We start from the raw sequence: 21,898 nt of genomic DNA on the forward strand, positions 1-21,898 counted from the left end.
ATTAGGTATGTATTTTAGTGGTGATTAGTTTCTTTCTTTTTTTCTTCTTTTTTCTTTTAAGCTTTTCTTGCAATTTCCTGCATTCCAGCAAAGGAAGCAGCGCTGGGCTTAAATACCTGTCTTGTATGACTAGGAAAGCTCTCACAGTGATCCAAATTTAATGATCCTGATTTGGAGTACATTGGCACAGCTGCCCAGGGAGGTGTTGGGGTCACCATCCTTGGAGGTGTCCCAGAACCGTGGAGATGTGGCACTGAAGGATGTGGTCAGTGAGCGTGGTGGGGATGGGTTGGGGTTGGGTTTGGGGATCTTAGAGCTCTTGTCCAACCTCAGTATTCTTTGTTTTAACACTTGTAGCAATGTGAGGGATGCCAATGTCAAGGCATTGATGCTTGCTAGGCCCAGGGAAGATGAGGATGAGTTCTGATGTTTGTAAATCAATCTGTGTCTTCTCATGGAGTGGAGATCGGTTGAGTTATTGGGCACTGTTCACATTTCATTTATTTTTCTAAGCTCTTTAATAGAAAGTGATGCTTTGAGCAGTGTGGGCTTTCTTCATTCTCACAGGATGTCAGTGGAAAAATTGAGGCTCGCTGGTGGACTGAGCTGAGTGTGGCTCAATCACTATTACCAGCAGTAGAAGTTTTGATTTAAGGCACTGAGCTGAATTCATCAAATCTACATCAAATCTGGCCTTTTTTCTCCATTCCTTAAGCCAGAATCACAGAACTGTAGGGGTTAGAAGGGACATCTGGAGGTCCCCAGTCCAACTCCCCTCCTGAAGCAGCTCAGGAAGCATCCAGGTGGGTTGGGATATGTCCAAAGAAGGGTCCCTCACCCCTGTGGGCAGCTGTGCCAGGGCTGTACAACTCCCATAGGAGAGAAGCTGTTCCCTATGTTCAAATGAAACTTCCTGAGTTCCAGTCTGTGCCTGGTGCCCCTATGGCTGTTGCTCTGTATTTGAGTATAGACTCTAAATGGACTTGCATCTACTGGATGTGAAAAGCATCATATCAAAAATTCTGCTCCTCTACAGTGGCAAGTAAACGAGGGATTTGCAGATCATTCATAGAGTTCATCTTTCAGAGGATTTTCAGCAGTTTTTTAACGTTCCCTAATAAAAATCCACATGCAGAAGCATTTGCACATCTGGATTTTTTCACAGCTGTACTTCACAGACCTTGTAAGGAGTAAGATTTCTTTCACAGTTGAACACGCAGGTTGGTGTTAATACACAGACGTGCTGGAGTTGCATTTGATAAGAAATTACTTCTTTACGTGCTTTTTCCCTACCTTGTTTTCCTTGTGTGTGTGTGTATCTTGTTGACAAGATCACAGAATCACACAATGGCCTGGGTTGAAAAGGACCACAATGCTCATCCAGTTCCAACCCCCTGCTATGTGCAGGGTCACCAACCAGCAGCCCAGGCTGCCCAGAGCCACATCCAGCCTGGCCTTGAATGCCTCCAGGGATGGGGCATCCACAGCCTCCTTGGGCAACCTGTTCCAGTGCCTCACCACCCTCTGTGTGAAAAATGTCCTTCTAATATCCAACCTAAACCTCCCCTGTCTCATTTAAAACCATTCCTTCTTGTCGTATCACTATCCACCCTCATAAACATCCATTCCCCCTCCTGTTTATACGCTCTCTTCAAGTAACTGGAAGGCTGCCCAGAGCCTTCTCTTCTCCATCATCTCCAAGACGATCCTTTTATTCTATTATTTTATTTTATTATTTATTCTGCCTTGTACTCTTTCAGGTAATGCACTTGAAGGGAAGTTTTGAGGCCAACTATATCCCCATACAGCACAGACATACATGCTTTTGATGACTCCTTTTGCCAAGTTTAAGTTTAATGCACAGTGCTGATTTGGGCTCCCGTGGATTTTGTGCTATTCCTGCTACACGTGGCATCCTGGAGAACACTCAGCTTATTGATGGTATAAATAGGCTTTTGGATGTACTATTAATCTGTTTCATTTATAAATGGTGTTTTCTTCCAAGTTTGTTTTTGGATGCTTAGTTGTCAAAAGCTGCGTTTGTGCATCACTGATGTCAAGGAGCAGAATTGAAACCTGTGCGGCTTCCTGCACGTCATCAGTGTAAAAGCTCTTGTGAATATTCAGTAAAAGCAGCAGCAAATCAATGTAAACAAATCCAGGCTGCCCCAAGCACGTGTTTCAGCCTGGATTCCTCTTTCCCTATCGATCTCCTGCACTTTACATGACCTTTTCCACATGGCTGCAGCCAAAAGACTGCTTTAAATGTGTTAGGGATTGGCATTGTGTAGGCTCACAAAACCTTCTCTGGATCTTAGGATGTCTGTGTTTTATTTCTTTTGTGATCAACACCTGCATATCTGCATCAAAATCCTTTTTGCAGCTCAGAACCGAGTGGATGTTAACCTCTACACCAAAGTGTTTGCTAACTTGCATGAATTTTATTATTTTATTTTTCTTTTAGGAGCATTTCCCAGCAGGTAACACCGCTTGGAAATTTTTGTATGTCAGGATGAAATAAAAGGAATTATTTCAAACCCACATTAGGAAAGTGGGTCGGGTTGTGATATTTATTTATAGAATGTCTCAATATTTTCATTTTCCTTTTTTTGCCACAAATGACTGATCTTTGGCTTTAGCTTTCTGTAAGTGCTGCTGCTGGTTGCTGTGTTCTACATCTGGCCTAGAAATCAGCAGTGCTGGATGTAGGCAAGCTTGCAGCTGGACTGAAAGGGACCTGGATGGTGAGGGTCTTCTGCTCCACGGGGGTGAGCTTAAGCTCCTTTCATTTCAGTGTGACACTGGCTGGAAGCTGAAGTCAGCAGCTCAGCCCGATTTCATTCACAGTACAGTACGTGTACCACCAACAGATTCTTTTTCCTGAGCTCAAGAGTAGGAATGGTGACTTGAGAGCTTATTGAAATCAAGGATTCTTCAGCGAGGAGAGAATATTGATGTGCCTGTTGCTCATCTGGAACAAGGTTGGTGGCTCTGCTGGATCTTGATGGTCCTTGAGGTCCTTTCCGACCCAAGCCATTCTATGATTCTATAATCATTCGTGTTTCCTTAAGCCTTTGAGCTAGCAAGATCTGGACTAATTTCTGTAGGTATCTTTACTCTGTGTAGACCAAAAGTGTGTGTTGATTTGTTTCTGTTAAAATTACACAGATTGTATTTTACCCTTAGACAAGTTAGAGCTCCTGGATGGATGAACTCGTTGATAAAAGCAGAAATTCTTGATGTAGAATTTTGCCTAGAATTAGCTTCATCTTTATTTTCTAATCAGAATTTTAGTAGTACACTGCTGTATTTTTTTCTGTACTTTCCACCAGATGATGAATTTAGATAACAAAGCACTCGGGTTGGATATGAGGAAACATGTCATCTCTAAAAGAAAGGTCAGGCATTGTCACAGCTGCCCAGGGAGGTGGTGGGGTCACCGTCCCTGGAGGTGTTCCAGAACAGTGGGATGGTGGTCAGTGACAGGTGGGATGGGTCGGGCTTGGAGATCTTAGAGGTCTTTTCCAATCTGAATAGGTTCTATGATCCTCACCCCCTTAGCTTACATTGAATACCTTGTATATTACATGAAGCCAGGCAGGATCTTGGATAGTGCAGTGCATTTGTTTGATCATCTGGTGGCAGACCTTGAAGAGACCTGTCTGGCTCAGGAGCTCTTTCATCATCAGCCTTTGATGATTCTCTTTGAATAACGTCCTTTCTCCGTACTTTCCTCTTGCAGGGAGCTCAGTTTGGGGTGATGCTGAAGCAATTAGTGTGGGGTGAGACTGTGAGAGCTCTTGGCCAAAGGCTGTAAGGATTCTTGTTCTTAAGGATACTTCTCTTCCTTTTCTTCTGCCAGGTTAGATGCTGTGTGATGCCCCAGCTCTATTTGTTATTGCTACAATCCAGCAGCCTCCAGGCCCACGGCGAATGATGGGAGTTGAGTCGTTTTAGGCAGGGTGAACGCTTGCAGCTAAATTATCTTCATTTCAAAGAAGTAGGCCAAGAGCCAATAAATGGGTTTGTGAACAGATGGGGAAAGCATAGAGCAACTGTTAGACCAGCTTCGTAGACAACTGCTGGAGCTGACACCGCCTGCACGGCTCTCGTCTCAGGTACAGGAGCTGGGTGAAGGTTGGCTTCAAAAAGAGGAATCCAAGGGCCTTTCAGCATGGAAATATTTCCACATATAATACAGACACTGGAGAGAGTGTTTTGAAAACAAGCACTGAATCAAGATTGGGATCACAGAATTGCTGAATGGTTGGTGTTGAGCTGTGGAGGCAGAGATGGGCGTCAGGATAATGGTGATAACAGAGCAAAGCTGCAGAAATCTGCACCTCCAAGATACTGCTTATTTTAAAAAAGAGGATTCTGTGGGGTAACAGTGATATTGTTGTTTTTTTTCTTTTTCCCTCAGTCAGTTTGAATGGGAAGAATTTAGTTGATAAGATTTGGATTTACACAGCAGCTTGGATATTCAAGTCAACAGAGACCCGAGCTCATGCACGGAACGGAGCCATGTGCTATCTGAGATGGGGCTGGAAATAAAGGTAGAAGGGTAGGAAATACAGATAGATAGGAATCTAAACACGAGATGACCTCAATTTGACGTTAGTTGCTAGACCAATTTAGGAGCTAGAACATCAGCTACAGCACGTTCCTCATGCCATTGTTATTGCAGTGTCTGTAACCTGTGCAAGTGGTGAAGTGGTGATGTCTTTTGGGATCTGGCATGGATTTTCAGTGCTTGAATTGGCATTGGAGGAGGGAAGTCAACTTTGTTTCTGTTGTCTTGAATGATGACCTGGGTAATGTGATTTGTTATGCAATTTCTTGATGGATATAATATCCTTAGCCTGCAAATAGAAGTTGTAAGTAAGAGAGGAAGCAAATGTCTTCCATAAAGAGGAGTTGAATCACAGAATGGCCTGGGTTGAAAAGGACCACAGTGATCATCTAGTTCCAAACCCCTGCTGTGTGCAGGGTCACCAACCAGCAGCCCAGGCTGCCCAGAGCCACATCCAGCCTGGCCTTGAATGCCTGCAGGGATGGGGCATCCACCACCTCCTTGGGCAACCTGTTCCAGTGCCTCACCACCCTCTGAGTGAAAAACTTCCTCCTAATATCCAACCTAAACCTCCCCTGTCTCAGTTTAAAACCATGTTTGAAAAGCATTAAAGTGAGTTTTCAGATGAAATATCATTGAAATTTCTTCCCCTCCCTGGCAGGAGAGTTGGTTGGACACACGAAACTTGAAGGGATTAATGAGACGACTGGGAAGAACTGCAGGCTTGGGTTGGTTTATTTGGGCTGAGGAGAGGACATGGTTTGAGATCAGCCCTGATGCTGAAAGCAGGCCAGAGGCAGTGGCAGCAGGCAGCCTCAAATGGGACAGCTTTGGGGGGCATTTGTTTTTGGTGACAGCAGAAGAACAGAAATCAGGAATGGGAGCCTGGTGCCAATCATAGAGGGGCGGTGTTGGAAAATAACTTGGTTTCTAGCTTGGTGACTTCACGATTTTTAAGCCTGTAGGAGCTTTTGTGCTTTCTGATCTCTCCTAGGCTGCAGGCATCGACTCAGGCTTGTTTGGAGCTCAGCATCTTGTTGGATTCAGGCAGATATTTCATTAACAAAGGGATTTAGCATCAGTGGCTGTGTGGATATCTTTCACCTGCTGTAATTTCTCTGACTCTTCTCTCAGACCTTGCTGGGCTTTTCAGGCTCTGCCCTTATCTCTGATCAGCAGCCAGGAAATCACCTCTCATATCTTAGAAATGTCCCACAGAAGGGCAGAGCTCACCTCTCCTTTGAAGAAACTGTGTTGCCTGTCTTAAATTAACTGTGTCAGTCACTGTGGTTTTTTTTGAAGCAAGACAGCTCTTTACCCTCAGTTTAGCAGAACCATGGAAGGCAGGATGAAGCCAGGTGCCATTCAGTGCAGAAGGTGCTCGTTCCTCTTTGACCTCCTTGGGGAAGACAGGCAGAGAAGCATGGAGAGTTCAGATGGCTGCTGAGGAGTGTCGTCTTGTGGGGTTGGGACCTTCAGATCCACCTCCCAGGGGTGAAGGACACAGTCTTGGGCTTCCTGAAGTTCACGCCCTGGAGTGCTGGAAGTCACAGGTAGAGCTGTCTTGAACCTATTGCAGAAATGGTAACAGCATGGAGGACCGACTGCGAAAGCTTTGGAAGAACAAACTCTTGCATGAGTTTGCCCACCGTGAGGAGAGATCAGCAGAACTTTTGTGAGAACACAGAGTTGTTTGTGTTCTTTGGTTGGGTACCGATTAGGTTAAATCCTTATCAGACTTAATTTGGCAATGATGCCATCTGTGCAAAGTATGGAAGAATGATTTCGTTTGAGCTGTACGTGTAGTGTGGGGATCTTAGGTGTTAGAAATTCATGAAATACATGCATGGATGTTGTTTCTCTCTTTATTTCATAGAATCATAGAATGTCCTGGGTTGAAAGGGACCACAATGATCATCCAGTTCCAAACCCCTGCTGTGTGCAGGGTCACCAGCCAGCAGACCAGGCTGCCCAGAGCCACATCCAGCCTGGCCTTGAATGCCTCCAGGGATGGGGCATCCACAACCTCCTTGGGCAAGCTGTTCCAATGCCTCACCACCCTCTGAGTGAAAAACTTCTTCCTAATACCCAAACTAAACCTCCCCTGTCTCAGTTTAAAACCATTTCATCCTGCTTGTGGCTGATTGCTTTCCATGGCCATACACTGGGACATGTAGGAAACCATAGGATATATCAGTGTGTGGTTTTTGTGTTTACTTGGTGTTCTTTTAGAAAATGAGCAAAGCTAAGTTGTTAATCAATTCAGGGTAGAATACCATTGTTCTGTAATAGGCTGTAGCAGCCCTCTCTTTATTGGGTGCAACTTCAAATTAACCCAAAACAATGGCTTCTAATTGTGATGTTGTTGGAAAAGAGAGGGGAGAGAGGAGGAAAACTCACTGTGTGCATCAGTCTCTAGTTTTAGCAACTTCAAAATTAGCATGAGCAATTGATTTTTGGGGTGGGTTTTTTTTTTTCTGTTTTTAGCAGAAGGAATCTCAGGCGGGAATGCTGGAGTTCTTCTGTCACACTGTAAGCAATAACTGCAGGATGAGGGGAAATGGTTTTAAGTTGAGGGAGGGGAGATTGAGGTTGGATATCGGGGGGAAATTCTTTACTGTGAGAGTGGTGAGGTACTGGAACAGCTGCTCAGAGAGGTTGTGGGTGCCCCGACCCTGGAGATGTTGAGGGCCAGGTTGGATGGGGCCCTGGGCAGCCTGGTCTGGTATGAAATGTGGGAGGTTGGTGGCCCTGCATGTGGCAGGGGGTTGGAGCTTGGTGATCCTTGAGGTCCCTTCCAACCCTGGCCATTCTGTGATTCTGTGAAGCAATGGAAACCAATGAGATCTGCTGAGAATCTCAGGCAAAATTAAATATATTCAACACCTCACTGCCAGCATGCAGTGTACCTTTAATGTTGCAGTGTATTGGAAAGAATACAGAATTTGGGTGGTACTGTGTGGAGCCAGGAGTTGGACTCATCGATCCTTATGGGTCCCTTCCAGCTTGGGATATTCTATAATTCTATTAACAACCTCAAAAAATGATTTACTCTGAAGCTACGAGCTCCTTGGTGCTGTTTAGATTTATTAGATGGTAATTAGAAAACAGCTTTGAGTCTTCACCTCATTGTGCAATTCATGGCTCTGTAGGGACTTTGTCAGTGCACAGTAATTTCTATTTAACAAATACACACATCTAGCATTGCTGACACTATTAAGAGCCTGGGTGAAAATCAGTGAGGAATCGACATCAGCTGCGAGGAGCAGTGGTAGCAATGGTAGCCCTTCGTGCTAATATTGATATTTATTTTAAAATCTTGGCTTTTTAACCAGAAACATGCACGAGTTTTTCCACTGTGGTGGTGGTGGTTTTGAAGTCAAAGTCGTCGCTCTGGAGGAGTTCAGTGCTCTATCTGTGATTTGCTAAAAGCGTTATCTTTGCACTGCGTGTATTTTTCCACCGTGCTCACCCATCATAGAGAGCACCTGAAGGACTTTGCTGCTTTCTTTCTATAAGGTGCAGCACCTTCAGGCCGAGTTGTGCTTCTGGAGAGTACCATCATGGGCTGTCCAATTAGCCAAGGAAAATGGGAGTTGGTGCCTCTCCAAACTGTATGGAGTTGAGTTTGCATTTGAGCAATAAAATGATAAATACGCACAGTAAATTCAAGGACTTGAGAATACTGGTGGAAAATACATCATAGAATCCTAGAATGGCCTGGGTTGAAAAGGACCACAATGATCATGTAGTTCCAACCCCCTGCTATGTGCAGGGTCACCAACCAGCAGCCCAGGCTGCCCAGAGCCACATCCAGCCTGGCCTTGAATGCCTGCAGGGATGGGGCATCCACAGCCTCCTTTGGCAACTTGTTCCAATGCCTCACCACCCTCTGAGTGAAAAACTTCCTCCTAATATCCAACCTAAACCTCCCCTGTCTCATTTTAAAACCATTCCCCATTGTCCTATCACTATCCACCCTCACAAACAGCCATTCCCCCTCCTGTTTATACACTCCCTTCAAGTATTGGAAAGCTACAATGAGGTCTCCCCACAGCCTTCTCTTCTCCAAGCTAAATCTTGGAGCTATAAGATCCTTCTCAAATCCACGCTAGAGGCATTGGTAAGCTGATGTGTCCAAACTGTAGTATCAGCTGTGGGGATGTGGCACTGAGGGATGTGGTCAGTGGGGTGGGTTGGGGTTGACCTTGGGGTCTTAGAGGTCTTCTCCATCCTTTATGATTCTATGATTAGAGTTAGGGTTGTATGGTTAGGTCACGGTTGGACTTAATGATCTTTAAGGTCTTTTCCAACCTGAGCAATTCTATGATATTCTCAGGATTTCCCATCTGTAGCACGAAGCAGGGTAAAAGACCTCAAACCCTGGTGGTGTTGGCAGCAGGTTGCACACGGGTGTAGGACTCTTTTTGGTGTACATCCTGAGAGCAGCCCTGTGGGCATAGCCCTGCAAGTACCGTGGAAATGTCTCAAGGCCTTTGCTTTGCTCCTGGAGTGCTTTTCCTCCCTGTTACTCACCCATTCCCTTTCAAAGCCATATCTGGAAATTCATAGATATGAAACCAAACCAGTATCTGCCCTGGTTATCAGTGCTCACAAGTACTGAGCATGGCAGCATCATGTGATGTGAAGGGAAACTGAGTTTGTTTGCTTTTTTAACTAGAGATGGAGATTAATATTGCTTCTTGTATTGAATATAAAGATAAAATTCCAGGCTGTACTGCTTATTTTTTGTTTCTATCTGCCTTGGAGCATATCTCTTCCAGTGTTTGTACAGCATCCTACCCACCCCAGCAGTGAGACATTGCTCCAATTTCTTCTCCTTTTGGAGGTCTGAACTTTGATTTTACTATTATTATTTGATATCCTTTAGTTATCTGTAGTGGCAGCAGCTTCTAAAGCTTTGCAAGGAATCTCAGTAACTTACAGGTAGGTATTTAACAGCATATCAAGAAAATAGGATTGGTTATTCTATTTTTATCTGTTTTTTTTAACAAAATCCTGTGGATCGTTTTTGTTTTTTGCCATCATATGATCATAAATGATATGGATGCTGAGATGCTCTGAAATCAGACACGGCTGGTGTTTAAGGGTTGTTTTCTTGTAGCGTTGCTCTCGATGGCATTTCAGTGGTGAATGATTTAATAATTGTTGCCAGAGAAAGTTGTTCAAGGAGTTTGCTGAGCAGAGGCTCTCTGAGAGCTTGGCAGGTTGCATAAGGTTGTTTTTCAGCATGCAAGACTTGCTCAGGTTTCCAGAGTCTGTTTGCTCTTGGTTGCATGCAAAGTGCTGTCAGCACTGAAGCACTGACGTGGTCTCATTCCTACCCTTCCATGGTTATTACATATTACAAAAGGACTAGGTGCTGTTTTCTACAGTTAGAAATTTCCATCTGTTTTTGCAAATTCCATGCCAGTAGATAAGTAATTTGAATTTTCAAAGATACTGAAGCCTTAAAATGTGGTGTGAGTATCATAGAATCATAGAATGGCCTGGGTTGCAAAGGACCACAATGATCATCCAGTTCCAACCCCCTGCTATGTGCAGGGTCACCAACCAGCAGCCCAGGCTGCCCAGAGCCACATCCAGCCTGGCCTTGAATGCCTGCAGGGATGGGGCATCCACAACCTCCTTGGGCAACCTGTTCCAGTGCCTCACCACCCTCTGGGTGAAAAACTTTCTAGTGTCTATCGTAATGAACCTTGTGTAAACCTAAAACAGGGAAGATGCTGAACAACTATTTTGACCTGGTCAAAATACTAGATGATAACATTAACGGATCACCAGAAAGAAACTAAGCAAAAGATTCCAAGTTATCATTTCTGGGATCTCCTGGTCTTGGTTCCTTCCTTCATTTTTCTTTCAAATTTGATTTTTCAGAGTGTTTTTGTCTGACTGAAGCTGTTCTAAGTAGGACAAATGGAATTTGCTAGGAGGCTTTGTGCTGGTGATGGGGTGTGTAACATCCCTGGGTAGGAATCCTCCAGTGCCAATGCTCTGTCAACACATGGTGGTGGGATGTCCTCAGGTGCTCCTTCTGTTTCCCTTCATCTTTCTCAGGGGATTTGTTTTCAATGGGTTTTGCTTCACTTGAGCATTTTGTGAAACTGATCTGGAATTGATAATTAATTTCTCTGAGCTGGGAGTGTGGCTCCTGGTTTTGTCATCGAGCCATGGGTCTCTGTGCTGAGGCCAGAGATCTGAGTGCCTGGTTTTGGGGAAGCCAAGTGGTAGAAGGGATCTGTTGTCCTAAACTCCAATTGAATGCCTCTGCTACCTTTTAGATAATGTGGTTGTCCTCTCAATTGTCTGTGATCTTTGGAGAAAATGTTGAAATCATGGAGGAGATAAGTCATAGCCAAAGCCTGTGTGTTGCTACCTTCAGGGAAGGCTTGGGTTGGATATTAGGAAACATTTCCTCTCCAAAATAGCAGTCAGGCACTGGCACAGGCTGTGCAAGGAGTGGTGGAATCACCTTCGCTAGAGGGGTCCAAGAGCAGTGAAGATGTGGCACTGAGGTTCATGGTTTAGTGGTCATGGTGGGGATGTGCTGGCGTTGGCCTTGGGAATCTTAAAGGTCTTTTTCAACCTTAATGATTCTGTGATTGTTTTTGTGCCACTGTATGTGTGTTTGGCTGTTAAATTTCCAATACGAGTAATGAGGATGTGAAAGCAACCTTTGCATGTCTTTGGTCACTCTTTCCAGTCTCTGAGTTAGGCTTTTCTGGTAGAAAAACCAGCACTTTTAACTCGTTCTCCAAGGACAGTCATCAGAAAGCATGTAGACTTGAACAGGAAAATCCCAATTGATTCATGTTGCATTGCTTTTAAGGGCTCTTCAGAAGGTGAAAACCTAGCGACAGATCTTCTAAATTCAGGATATCCTTAATGAATGTTGTAATTTTGAAGACTAATGCTTGTGTTTATTATTTTTTGTTTACAGACTCACTGAACCTTCAGGGTACGTAACGGATGGGCCTGGAAACTACAAATACAAAACAAAATGCACCTGGCTAATTGAAGGAAGGTGAGTAGAATCAACAGCTCTGCTTGCAAACAGTGTTGCTTTTGTTTTTAGATCTCATCATCCTTTTTTTAATTCTTTTTTGCTATTCCTAAAACTACATAGGGCAGCACTTAGTTATTCTTGGAAAATGGGTTTGTTTTGTTGTTGTTACTGTTTGTGCAAATTGCTTCCTGAATTTATGGCTTCCTGGTGTAAAATCTGCTTCGCTTTGAAACCACGTGGAAAATCAGAATTAATGCACCTGTGTAAGTAAATAAAGGTTTACTACTAATTCAACCATTATTGTAGTGGGCCATGTCAGGATTCAGTCCGTATTCAACTTTAGGCAGTATGAAAAGAAAAACCAACACAGTTCAGGCTCATGGAGAGACAGTCTATGTAATGCTGCACTTGAGATTTTTATTTTTTTTTTTCACATGAACTCCAGAAGACCTTTGCAAAGATTTGAACTGGGAAAAGTCCCTTAGACCTCTCTTTATTTCTCTGTTGCTGTTTATTTGATCTTTATATTGCTTGCAGTGATCTCTTGCAGAGGTTTTAGCAACATCCCATATAGTGTGTACTGTGACTGTCTTCTGATGGATGGGGCAGCAGATAAAGGGTGTTTTCCATAGTAGCATGACTGTAAAATTCATCTTTATAGTCCATATAGCTTTGGTTGGTCAGTTATGATGCTCTACATTAACAGCTATATCTTAGATCACGTTCCATACTGTTCCTTGACACTATAAGCAGAGTGGTTTGTGGATAGGATCACGTCTTCTGAGAGCACAAACTACTTCATTTACATTTAACACCTTTTATACTCAGGTCTCTCAGCATCTTGGATGTTTAGAACTTAATAAAAGACCAGGGGTATGTTTTTCTTTAGTCTTCTCTTTCTTTGGGATGCCTGGTGGGTGGGAGTGGAATGGTATTCACTTCATCCACTTCAGACATTTATTTTGGATGACTGATTTACCTTTGAATGTGTTGGGAGCTTATGTTTGGAAGGGCCAAGATGTTCCAGAGATCCATCCAGAGCGCTGCAACTGGGGACCTACCACCAGCTGTTAACTGGGAGGAGCCCAGTGCTTTGATGTGGTTGAGCTCCCAGTGAGATGCCCTAAGTGGCAACACCTCTTCATTTTTGCAGGTAGTAAAAATGCATTTGCTTTGGAATTACAAGTTAAAAAAATGTTTTTAAAGGATATTATTACAGACAAAACAGTCTCTGCAATTCCAGTACAGTCAACATGACCCTCAGAGCTTCTTATTTATTTATTTTTTCCTTCTGAGGATAATTTGTCTCGTGTTCTTATCGGAAAGGAAATGCTACTCACAGGTGGTTATGGAGTTAATGTCACCATAACCACTGGTTATGGTACTGGTTATGGAGTTAATATGGCGACATTAACTCCATAACCACTCCTTCAGCCTCTGCTGATCCCCAGAGGCTTCTTGGAGAGCTACCACTTTGTAAGGCCTGAAGTGAGACAGTACTGTTGTAGTCAGACATTCAGGGAGATGTCATTTTCCTGCTTCTGGTTGTTTGTAACCTGCTGTCAGAAGATGGTGGTAAACAGAAAGACCACGCTGATTGAAACAGCTGAAATAGGCACCCCTGTGAAAATAGCCCAAGCTCTCTGCCAAATGTGACATTCCCAGAGAGGTCTGGACTTGGAAAACAGTTTCTGCAGAGCTGTTAAATTCTGCTAAGTGCCTTCATCTCGGTGCTAGCACACTGGTATATAGAGGGCTTTTGAGGTTAGCAAGTAAAGGCACAAGCTAAATAAGCAATTGAAGACACCAGATAAATTCAGATGTAAAGTAAGCCTCGTGTTCCTTACAGCACACGTTTCTTTTTCACACTGCTCCTCACTCCTGGCTGCTGTGTGTGCTGTGTCCTCATGCTAGGGGTGTTCTGCTCACTTCTCCCCAAAGGAAAGGCAAATTAGATGTGGTCCAGCCCAGGGATCCCATCTGAGTCTGAGCCTGAAGCCCCATGCCTTGCAATTCTGCAGACGAGTGCTCTCTGTTAATGAGTCGCTAGCTCTACTGTAGGTATTCTTTCTTTCTGCTCTAAAGCTTTTATTGATGAAGGATTCCACGCTTCTCCACAGCTGTCATGCCATTAAAATAGAAGCAAACCCCCTACAATTTCTTAGAGTGCTTTGTTTTGAAAAGACGAGCACTCTCTGTACTTTTCCTTCAGCGAGACGTTATCCTTGACGTCCTGCCTCTCTTTTTCCAAAGGCATGGAGAAGATCAGCGTGCCTACCAAAAGGCATTCTTCTACAGAACAACTCCCTAAAGAATTCCTCTTCTGTTAGAAAGAAGGACTCGATGGCAGGCTGACATTGTATTAATTTCTTTGATTAGGATGAAGAGCGATTTCACTTGTACCCAAGGGCAGTATACTGTTGAGAAATCCTAATCATTTTCATCTATCCTTTTGTGGCCATGGGTAGGAAGAGGCAGCGTGGCTATGGATTCACTGCCTTTCATCTCAGGTCCAAGCACAAAGCTGATGGGGTTTTCACCCTCCCTGAGCTGAGCGTTAATGAGATTTCTGCTGTGGCTCTGGAGGAATTCTCTTTAGATGTATCTTTACGTGTGAGCAGTGAAATTAATGGTATCTAAATGTTCATTGCATTGTTATGGCTTTGTGGGCATCTCTTGTGCATTGAATGAAAGGAAGATTGGTGAGTTTTGGTATCTCAGCTACTCTTCCACCTCCTCACTGAGTAAACCAAACGTTTTTCCTGTTGATACATCTCAGGTCACACCTCTACATCGAATTGTTGAATGGTTCGAGTTGGAAGAGACCCTTAAAGGCCATCTGGTCCCGTTCCCTGCAATGCACAGGGATACCCACAGCTCCATCGGGTGCCCAGAGCTCCATCAGCCTGCCCTTGGGTGTCTGCACCTCCACCACCTCTCTGGGCAACCTGTGTCAGTTCTTCACTACCCTTATGTTTCTGATTTCCAGTTCAGAAGGACTTCTTTCAAAACGACCCTTCAAGATCCTGCAGAAGTAATAGGGCAATAAATTAATAGAAGAAAGCTTTCTACCAGCTTCCAGGCAACTAAATAGTCCGTCATAATTGTGTCAATCTGCAGAAAATCCCTTGAAGTAGAAAAAAAGGATTATTTAATGGTGGCTGTGATTCTTTACGTGTATTGTATGTGCAGATTTTCTTTGCTTACCCCTGCAGAGCCCTATCATTAGAGGTAAAGAGCAGTGGGCTGGTTGTGCCTGCTCTTAAATTTTTGCCCTTTGTGGTGGGGGAAGATTTAAGGACACAGTTGTTTTTCTGACTGTAAAGAATCTGTTCCCTTCATAACAGTGGAGCACGCACGCCAAAAATGAAAGCCATGACACTTTTGATGCATCTACATTTGCACTAACACTGTCTCAGTCTTGTTTAGAGGCATGCTTCACATTGCAGGAGCTTGTTAGAAGGACTTTGCTCTGTGTGTGGAGTGGCTAATTCCAAATCTTTTAATTCTTCATTTATTTTTTTTTTTACAGGCCAAACACAATCCTGAGGCTTCGATTCAATCACTTTGCCACGGAGTGCAGTTGGGACCACTTATATGTGTATGATGGAGACTCAATTTATGCTCCTTTACTGGCAGCTTTTAGGTAAGTTCACTTTTTAAGAGTCTTAACTGTCAGCAGTGCTATTTCTTTAACTTGGAGCCTGAATCAGATGGGGCTTTTAGCAGCATAAATATGTTCCAGTAACCTAAATATATAATACTGCCAATACAGCACATACAGTGTTCTTTTGTGCAGTCATCGGCAACATCAACAATTATGGAGTTGTTTTTGCTTTTACAATGAACAGATCATGTTACTACACTGTAGCACGAAAGTATTAGTTTTTCCCTTCCAAATCCTGATTATTTTAGGCACAGTTATTGTCATCTGGTTGTGCTGGGGGTGATTTGGGGTGCTGGCTCCTTCAGAAGCATAAAACTGCCCCATTTATTGAGCATGGCTGTGACTTAAGTTCAGCTTGTGGCATGTTCACGCTGACACAAGGCAGAAGCCAATTAATCAATGCTGCAGCCATGTAGTTCTTACAGAACAGCATCTTGGTGTTAAGAAACAGCAGTGGTAAGTCAGCCTATAAACCTCCAAACTCTAACCTGAGGTTAAAGCAGAGAATGCAAACAAAGCATTAGGGCCATCTCTCTCCATTTGAAGAGAAGAAGAAACCACCTTTCTGCTAAAAAGAACCTGGAATCCCTCTCCTGGTATCATGTGCTGAATTGATATGCATGAAGAGGAAGAAATGTCATCTTGACTCATAGTCATTTTGCTCTAATCGAGGTAATTTTTAATACGCCGTTGAAAAGGTGAAATGATCGTGATTTGTGCCTGCAGTTCCTGGTGTGTTTTCCAAAAATTAATAGGCTTTTTAAATTGAGGTTAGAAGTAGTTCATAGCATGAACAATTACGGTTCAGACTTGAAAATCATCTGTAAATCACTGGGAAGTCTGTGCCCAAGGACAAGCAAGCGTGAGCTTAATACAATAACATTTTTGAGGTTAGGTAAAAAACTCTTTTTTTTTTTTTTTATTTCTAATTGCTTCTTTAGATGACATTTGAGTTTCATCTTCATTAGTACTGTGCTGTGTTGTTCACTAAACCAAGTTCAGGAAACAGCAGATGCTTCTAATTTTGATGAAGTGCGAAAAAGGCATCTGTTGAAAAATACTTTTCTCCGGTACAAAAATAAATGCTCTACGATTTCTCAAGCAGTGTTCATATTTTATTTATTTTCTTGGCTCATATTAAGTTTTAACATTAACCAAAGCCATCTTTTGCTCTTTGCTATTTTTACACCGTGCCGGAGGACTTGCAAGATTGAGCTTTGTACCTCTGGGCACTGTCAGCTTTCTGAGTTTGTTGATAAACACTGTAAATTCCTCTCAGGACTTTCCAAAGCTCAGCTTTTTTGTTGTTGTTGCTGTTTTTTTTTTATTTTTTAAGCCTCACTTCTCTCTCTCCTTTAACTTTCTCAACCTTCTGATGTTCACATACGTTTGTTTAAAATAGGATGTTTATCCTGGAAATCCTCAGCACTGGGCTATGGAATAATTGAAATCCATTTTATCCATTTTAGCTGCAAGAGAGAAATTTCATAGAATTCTAGAATCCTGGAATGGCCTGGGTTGAAAAGGACCACAATGTTGATGTAGTTCCAACCCCCTGCTATGTGCAGGGTCACCAACCAGCAGACCAGGCTGCCCAGAGCCACATCCAGCCTGGCCTTGAATGCCTGCAGGGATGGGGCATCCACCACCTCCTTGGGCAACCTGTTCCAGTGCCTCACCACCCTCTGAGTGAAAAACTTCCTCCTCATATCCAATCAAAACCTGCCCTGTCTCAGTTTAAAACCATTCCCCCTTGTCCTATCACCATCCACCCTCACAAACATCTGTTCCCCCTCCTGTTAAACGCTCCCTTCTACTGGAGGCCAAGTGAGGTCTCCCCAGATCCTTCTCTTCTCCAAGCTGAACAAGTCCAGTTCCCTCATCCTTTCCTCACAGGAGAGCTGCTCCAGCCCTCTGATCATCTTAGTGCCCTCCTCTGGACCCACTCCAAGAGCTCCAAATTTCTCTACCACAAACATGTACGTAGAATATCTGCATCAACTTTTTACTGAACTCCTTGTAGCCTCGCTGTGTGGGATGGTCCCATCCTGTACGTTAAGCTTCGCTTCTATGAAGCGTTGTCAAAAATACATTTGCTGGTTTATACTGGCGATCATAGGCAACGTAATGCTGTTTAAATATTTTGCTTCAGAAACACAATAAAGGAGCAGGGAGCTAATAAAAATCCAGTGTTCTCATCAGCACTGAATGGTGAAATCTGAATAACATACACTCTGTCATCTGTGAACTTCGTTGCTGTTATTTTTCGCTCCGTGTTAAACGTTTACTGGAGCTGCTCTTGAGCATTTACCTTTGTTTTGGGCTGGTCAGCATGCTGTGTTCTTCCTGCTCACGACGACCTCTTTCTGCAAGACCTTTGGCCACCCCGAAGCCCCTCACTGTGGTGTTGGGCACAGATGGATGGTCACAGTGACAGCACTGACAGATGGCACTGGCTGCCCCACGGACATTGCTGCCTGTGAGCCGCCCTGCCATCCTCACGTGGGAGCAGTCTCCTTTCTCTGGCTGCTGCCAGTCAAATGTGACACTGCCAAACCCAGCTTGAGACAGAACATGGGGTGGTTGCGTTGGAAGGGACATTCGAGGCCTTAACCCAAAGCTAGGCCAGGTTGGATGGGGCCTGGACAACTGATTTAGTCCTGATTTAGTGCTTAGCAACCCCATGTGCAGCAGGGGTTGGAACTGATGATCTTTGAGGTCCCTTCAACCCCAGCCATCCTATGGTTCTGCCTTTCTCATCTGTTTGGCCCCTGGCCATCAGATTGGTCACTGGCTGGACGTGCTCCTGTATGTTTTGTGCTGGGGACCTCAAATTGGAACAAGTACAGCCTCATGAGACCTCTTGGTTCCACTACTCTCAGCACATTAGTTAGAAACTTCCTGTTCTTCACTTCTCCTCCTTCACTGCGCACGGGTGTTGCGTCTCCTCTGACCCCATTCCTGTGTTAGGGTTTGTTTTCCTTCCACTCCCCCAAGCCTCTCTTTCAGTGCCATTAATCATAACTCATACTGCTGCACGTGTAAACGCTCGTGCTTTCTTCTGCTTTGTCCTCAGCACCCTTCCTGAACCACTCTGCAAACCCTGCTTACACTCTGCATTCAGCTTGCGTTGTATTGCTTGCAAGCATTAGTTCACCTGCATGATGTCCCTCACTGGCAGTTACCCTGTGTGAGGCAGCTGATGCTTTGAATAAGTGTGATTTGCTCAATCTGAATGACTCTGGAGTGGAAAAGGCCACTGTGGTCCCCACCTCAGCCTCGGTGTGCCCACTGTCCACATCCCTCAGTGCCACCGATGCTGTGTGCCCCTTGTAGGTGCTGCAGCAGCAGTGCTTATTGCTGTCCTTAATGAAACAGGGAAGGTGCTTTCAACAAATAGGCTTGCTTTCGTTGTTGCCAGCTCTCAGTAATTAGTTGGATTGGTTTTTGGTAATTGGCACTGTAACAGCTTTGTCTGCTGAAGAGCCCACTTCTGGGAGTCATCTCCTTGCACAAGCATGTTAGCTTTTCCTTTAAGGCCAGAAACTTGAGATCTGTTTCCTTATCCTCCTCCCCCGTTTTCTTTTGGCATTGATTTATTTTTAATCTCCTGTAACTTCTATTTTGGGTTTGTTTATTTTTGTTTGTTTTTTTTGCTGTTGGGAGCGTGGCTAACACACGGGGAGTGCTTTAATAAGGTGCAGTTTTGCACACATGTACCCAGATAAACTAAGAATGATTTTGCCCTGCAGTGTCAGGAGATTGAAAAACCAACGTGCCACCAAGTTTTGGTGTCACCTTCATCCTTCTGCTTCCCTGTGATGTGAATCCTGCATTCTCCTCTCGCCGTACGCAGCTCCCACCTTCCTCCTTGCTGAGGCTTTTCATCTCTGCCTTCCTGGCAGGTTCTGTGTCAAGGGGGAAAGATGAATCCATGCTCCTCATCCTGCTACCATAGCAAATGAAGGAAAAGGAAGAAAGGAGATGCCCTTCATTTTAGCTAATTCCTCTTGGTGTATGGTGCAGGGAAAGAGATCAAGGCACGGTGTGGGGTGATGGCAAAGTTGGGTGCCTTATTGTTGTTTTCACTGACTCAACAAGTCCAGTGCACGGCAAATAGAAGTGTTTTGGGCCAAAACTGGGGCTTGCCTTACAGCTTCTAAGAAGCAGATCCATTGGGCAGCTTGGCTGAGTAGGAGTATTTGTTTGCTTTGGAGTAGTGGTGGTTGCGAAATGGTCTGCAGCTTTCAAAACCAAATGGAAATGGTGTGTTGTGAAACAGAATGATCTTGGCCAGAGCCTGAGAGATTCTGGATTGTTGTTCAAGGGAAGTTTTCCATAAGCTGTTATTCAGATTGTGCCTACAGGATTTTTTTCCTAAGGGTTGGAAAGGACCTCAAAGAGATCACCAACCCTCTGCTAAAGCAGTTGCCTGCGATGGGTCATACAGGTCAGCATCCAGATGGGTCTTGAATATCTCCATAGAAGATGCAGCCTCTCTGGGCAGCCTGTTCCAGTGTTCCAGTGTTAAACTTGTGCAGGTGGGATAAATCACACAGGTCGTTTATTTGAATCTCACTCCACCACTCAGTGCCTGTGTAGCAACATAAAACACGATGCTGAAATTGCTTTCCTTATCTGTCTGTCTGTGCCTTGGAAATGCCACCAGCACACAGGGAACGTCCCTCACGCTCTTTGTCTTCGGAGAAGCAGAAAAAGGTAGTGAGAAAGGAAGGAACGAGGAGAACTAATACTGTGGAGGTACCTGCCTTCTTACCAAGCAAATCCCCAAAGTGAGATTTCTAAGAGAAAATGACCAACACAAGCCTAGCATTTATATTATTAGAGAAGATGATTTGAGGGGGGATAGCGTGTGCTTTCATTCCTGCTGTTTGTTCTGTCCTTTGGTTGGTGTTTGCTGCTTTGCTCTCCCTGCTGCAGGGCCTTCCAGCTGAATTCCTGCGTCGTATCAGGGATATATGCTGCAAGAATGAGACCAGAGGAGAATAAAACAGAACAAAGGAGTTTTCTCTTTGGTCCTCGAGCTGTAGTTTGCCTTTCCCTGAATTATATTCAGATGTCTGTTTTCCCGCGGTGGAGGCGTGCTGTCCTACAGTTTGCATTACAAAGGAAAACTGTATATGAAGCAAATAGCAAAGAGAAGTTTATTAGGCTTTTTGTTCTTTGATATTCTGGGAGACGGCCTTTTGGGAGAGATCATCTTCAGATCAGAAGCCTGAAATTTCAGAACGAAGCCAGCACCTCTGATGCACGTAGAAAAAAGTTTTGCCTTTTAATTCTGTATCCTTGAGATCTGAAAGGGAAAAATAATTGGCCTCCTCACAAGGAAATACGTATTGAGCTCCATATCTGCAAACATGCTGCTGTTGTTTAGCCAAAACATGGGGTGAGGTTACAGCATCATTATGGCATGTTGGTGAAACGAAGTATGAGGTTGGGTCAGTGGGATGCAGGAAGGGCCGTTGTGCAGGCTGGATATTTACCCTAACATAGGTAAGGTGCCTCTGGCATTTATAGGGCAAACATCCCCTCGTTGTACAGCAAAAGCCTTCAGTCGGGATCTCTGCAAGCACATCACTGTATTGTATTACAGGCACAGAAAAATTTAGGTCACAAAAAGTGTTTTACAGGTGATGTGAATGGGTTGCTGTGGTCAGCTGTGGGTTCTTTCCATAGGTGCACAAATGCACTTAACCTGTGCCAGCAGGCATCTTCAAAGCTCCCTGTTCTGAATAACTCTGAAAAGAGGAAAAATAAGATCTCTTAAGGGGAAAAACTCTTTTCATCCTTGCTTTTAGCTGCTGTTGCCCTTGGATGTGCAGGATGTGAGTGCAAGCTGGGTTCTGCTTTTCCAGAACCCCATATTTGTGCAGTGTTGGAGGCTCTGCTTTCAGAAAGCTTGGGCTTGGCCTTTGATGGAAACAGGACGGAGGCTGGGGGGGGAAATTGCTTCTGTGTAAGAAAAATAACAGCCAGCTATTAATAGGTGGTGGTAGACAATATACTTCACTTAGGTAAAGAATTAAAAAAAGATTCAATAGACTTCAGAGTTATGCTTGCTCTTGTGTCTTGTGTAAGGGAGGAACTGACTTTGTTTTGTTGGTGTCAGGCTTCTGTTAAAAGAGGGGTAAGCATTCCCTTTCAGATAGAAGCTATTTTGTGCAATAGGTAAGTTGTGAGTGGTTCATTTTTTTCAAGAGACATTTACTCTTTCCGGTTTACTTCAAGTATTTAGGCAGTATATTCTATACAACTGTACTGTGCCTGCTTGAATAGAATCAAAGACTTATCTGGGCTGGAAAAGACCTTCAAGAGCACCAAGTCCAACCATCAGCGTGACCTGTGGAGTCCCATTGCTATGCCATGTCCTTCATTGGCACATCTCTTGAATGCCTTCAGGGTTGGGGGACACCACCACTTCCCTGGGCAGCCTGTTCCTGTGCTTGACCACTCAGGGAAGAAATTCTCCCCAGTCTCCATTGTGGTGCATTTTGAGAGCATTTCCTTGTGTCCCATCACCTGTCGCATTGAGATAAATGGTCTTGGCCACCATCCTCATTTCCGTCCTCTTCTCTCCTCAAACTGGAAGGATCTGACAGAACTTAGGAGC

At 44.1% G+C, this 21,898-nt stretch overlaps 1 protein-coding gene across 1 annotated transcript in view; it reads left to right on the forward strand.

Moving 5' to 3' along the window:
• Positions 1-11,511: 11,511 nt before the first annotated feature.
• ATRN (attractin) overlaps positions 11,512-21,898 on the forward strand; it is a gene marked incomplete at its 5' end in the record, with an annotated part of 56,451 nt that continues 46,064 nt past the window's right edge. Inside the window, 2 exons of the mRNA XM_019615047.2 lie at positions 11,512-11,618; positions 15,133-15,246. Of these exons, the coding sequence (XP_019470592.1) occupies positions 11,512-11,618; positions 15,133-15,246 (221 nt within the window). The remainder of the gene's footprint in view (positions 11,619-15,132; positions 15,247-21,898) is intronic.

The sequence above is a fragment of the Meleagris gallopavo genome, chromosome 4 (assembly GCF_000146605.3).
Source record: "Meleagris gallopavo isolate NT-WF06-2002-E0010 breed Aviagen turkey brand Nicholas breeding stock chromosome 4, Turkey_5.1, whole genome shotgun sequence".
Lineage (NCBI taxonomy): Eukaryota > Metazoa > Chordata > Aves > Galliformes > Phasianidae > Meleagris > Meleagris gallopavo.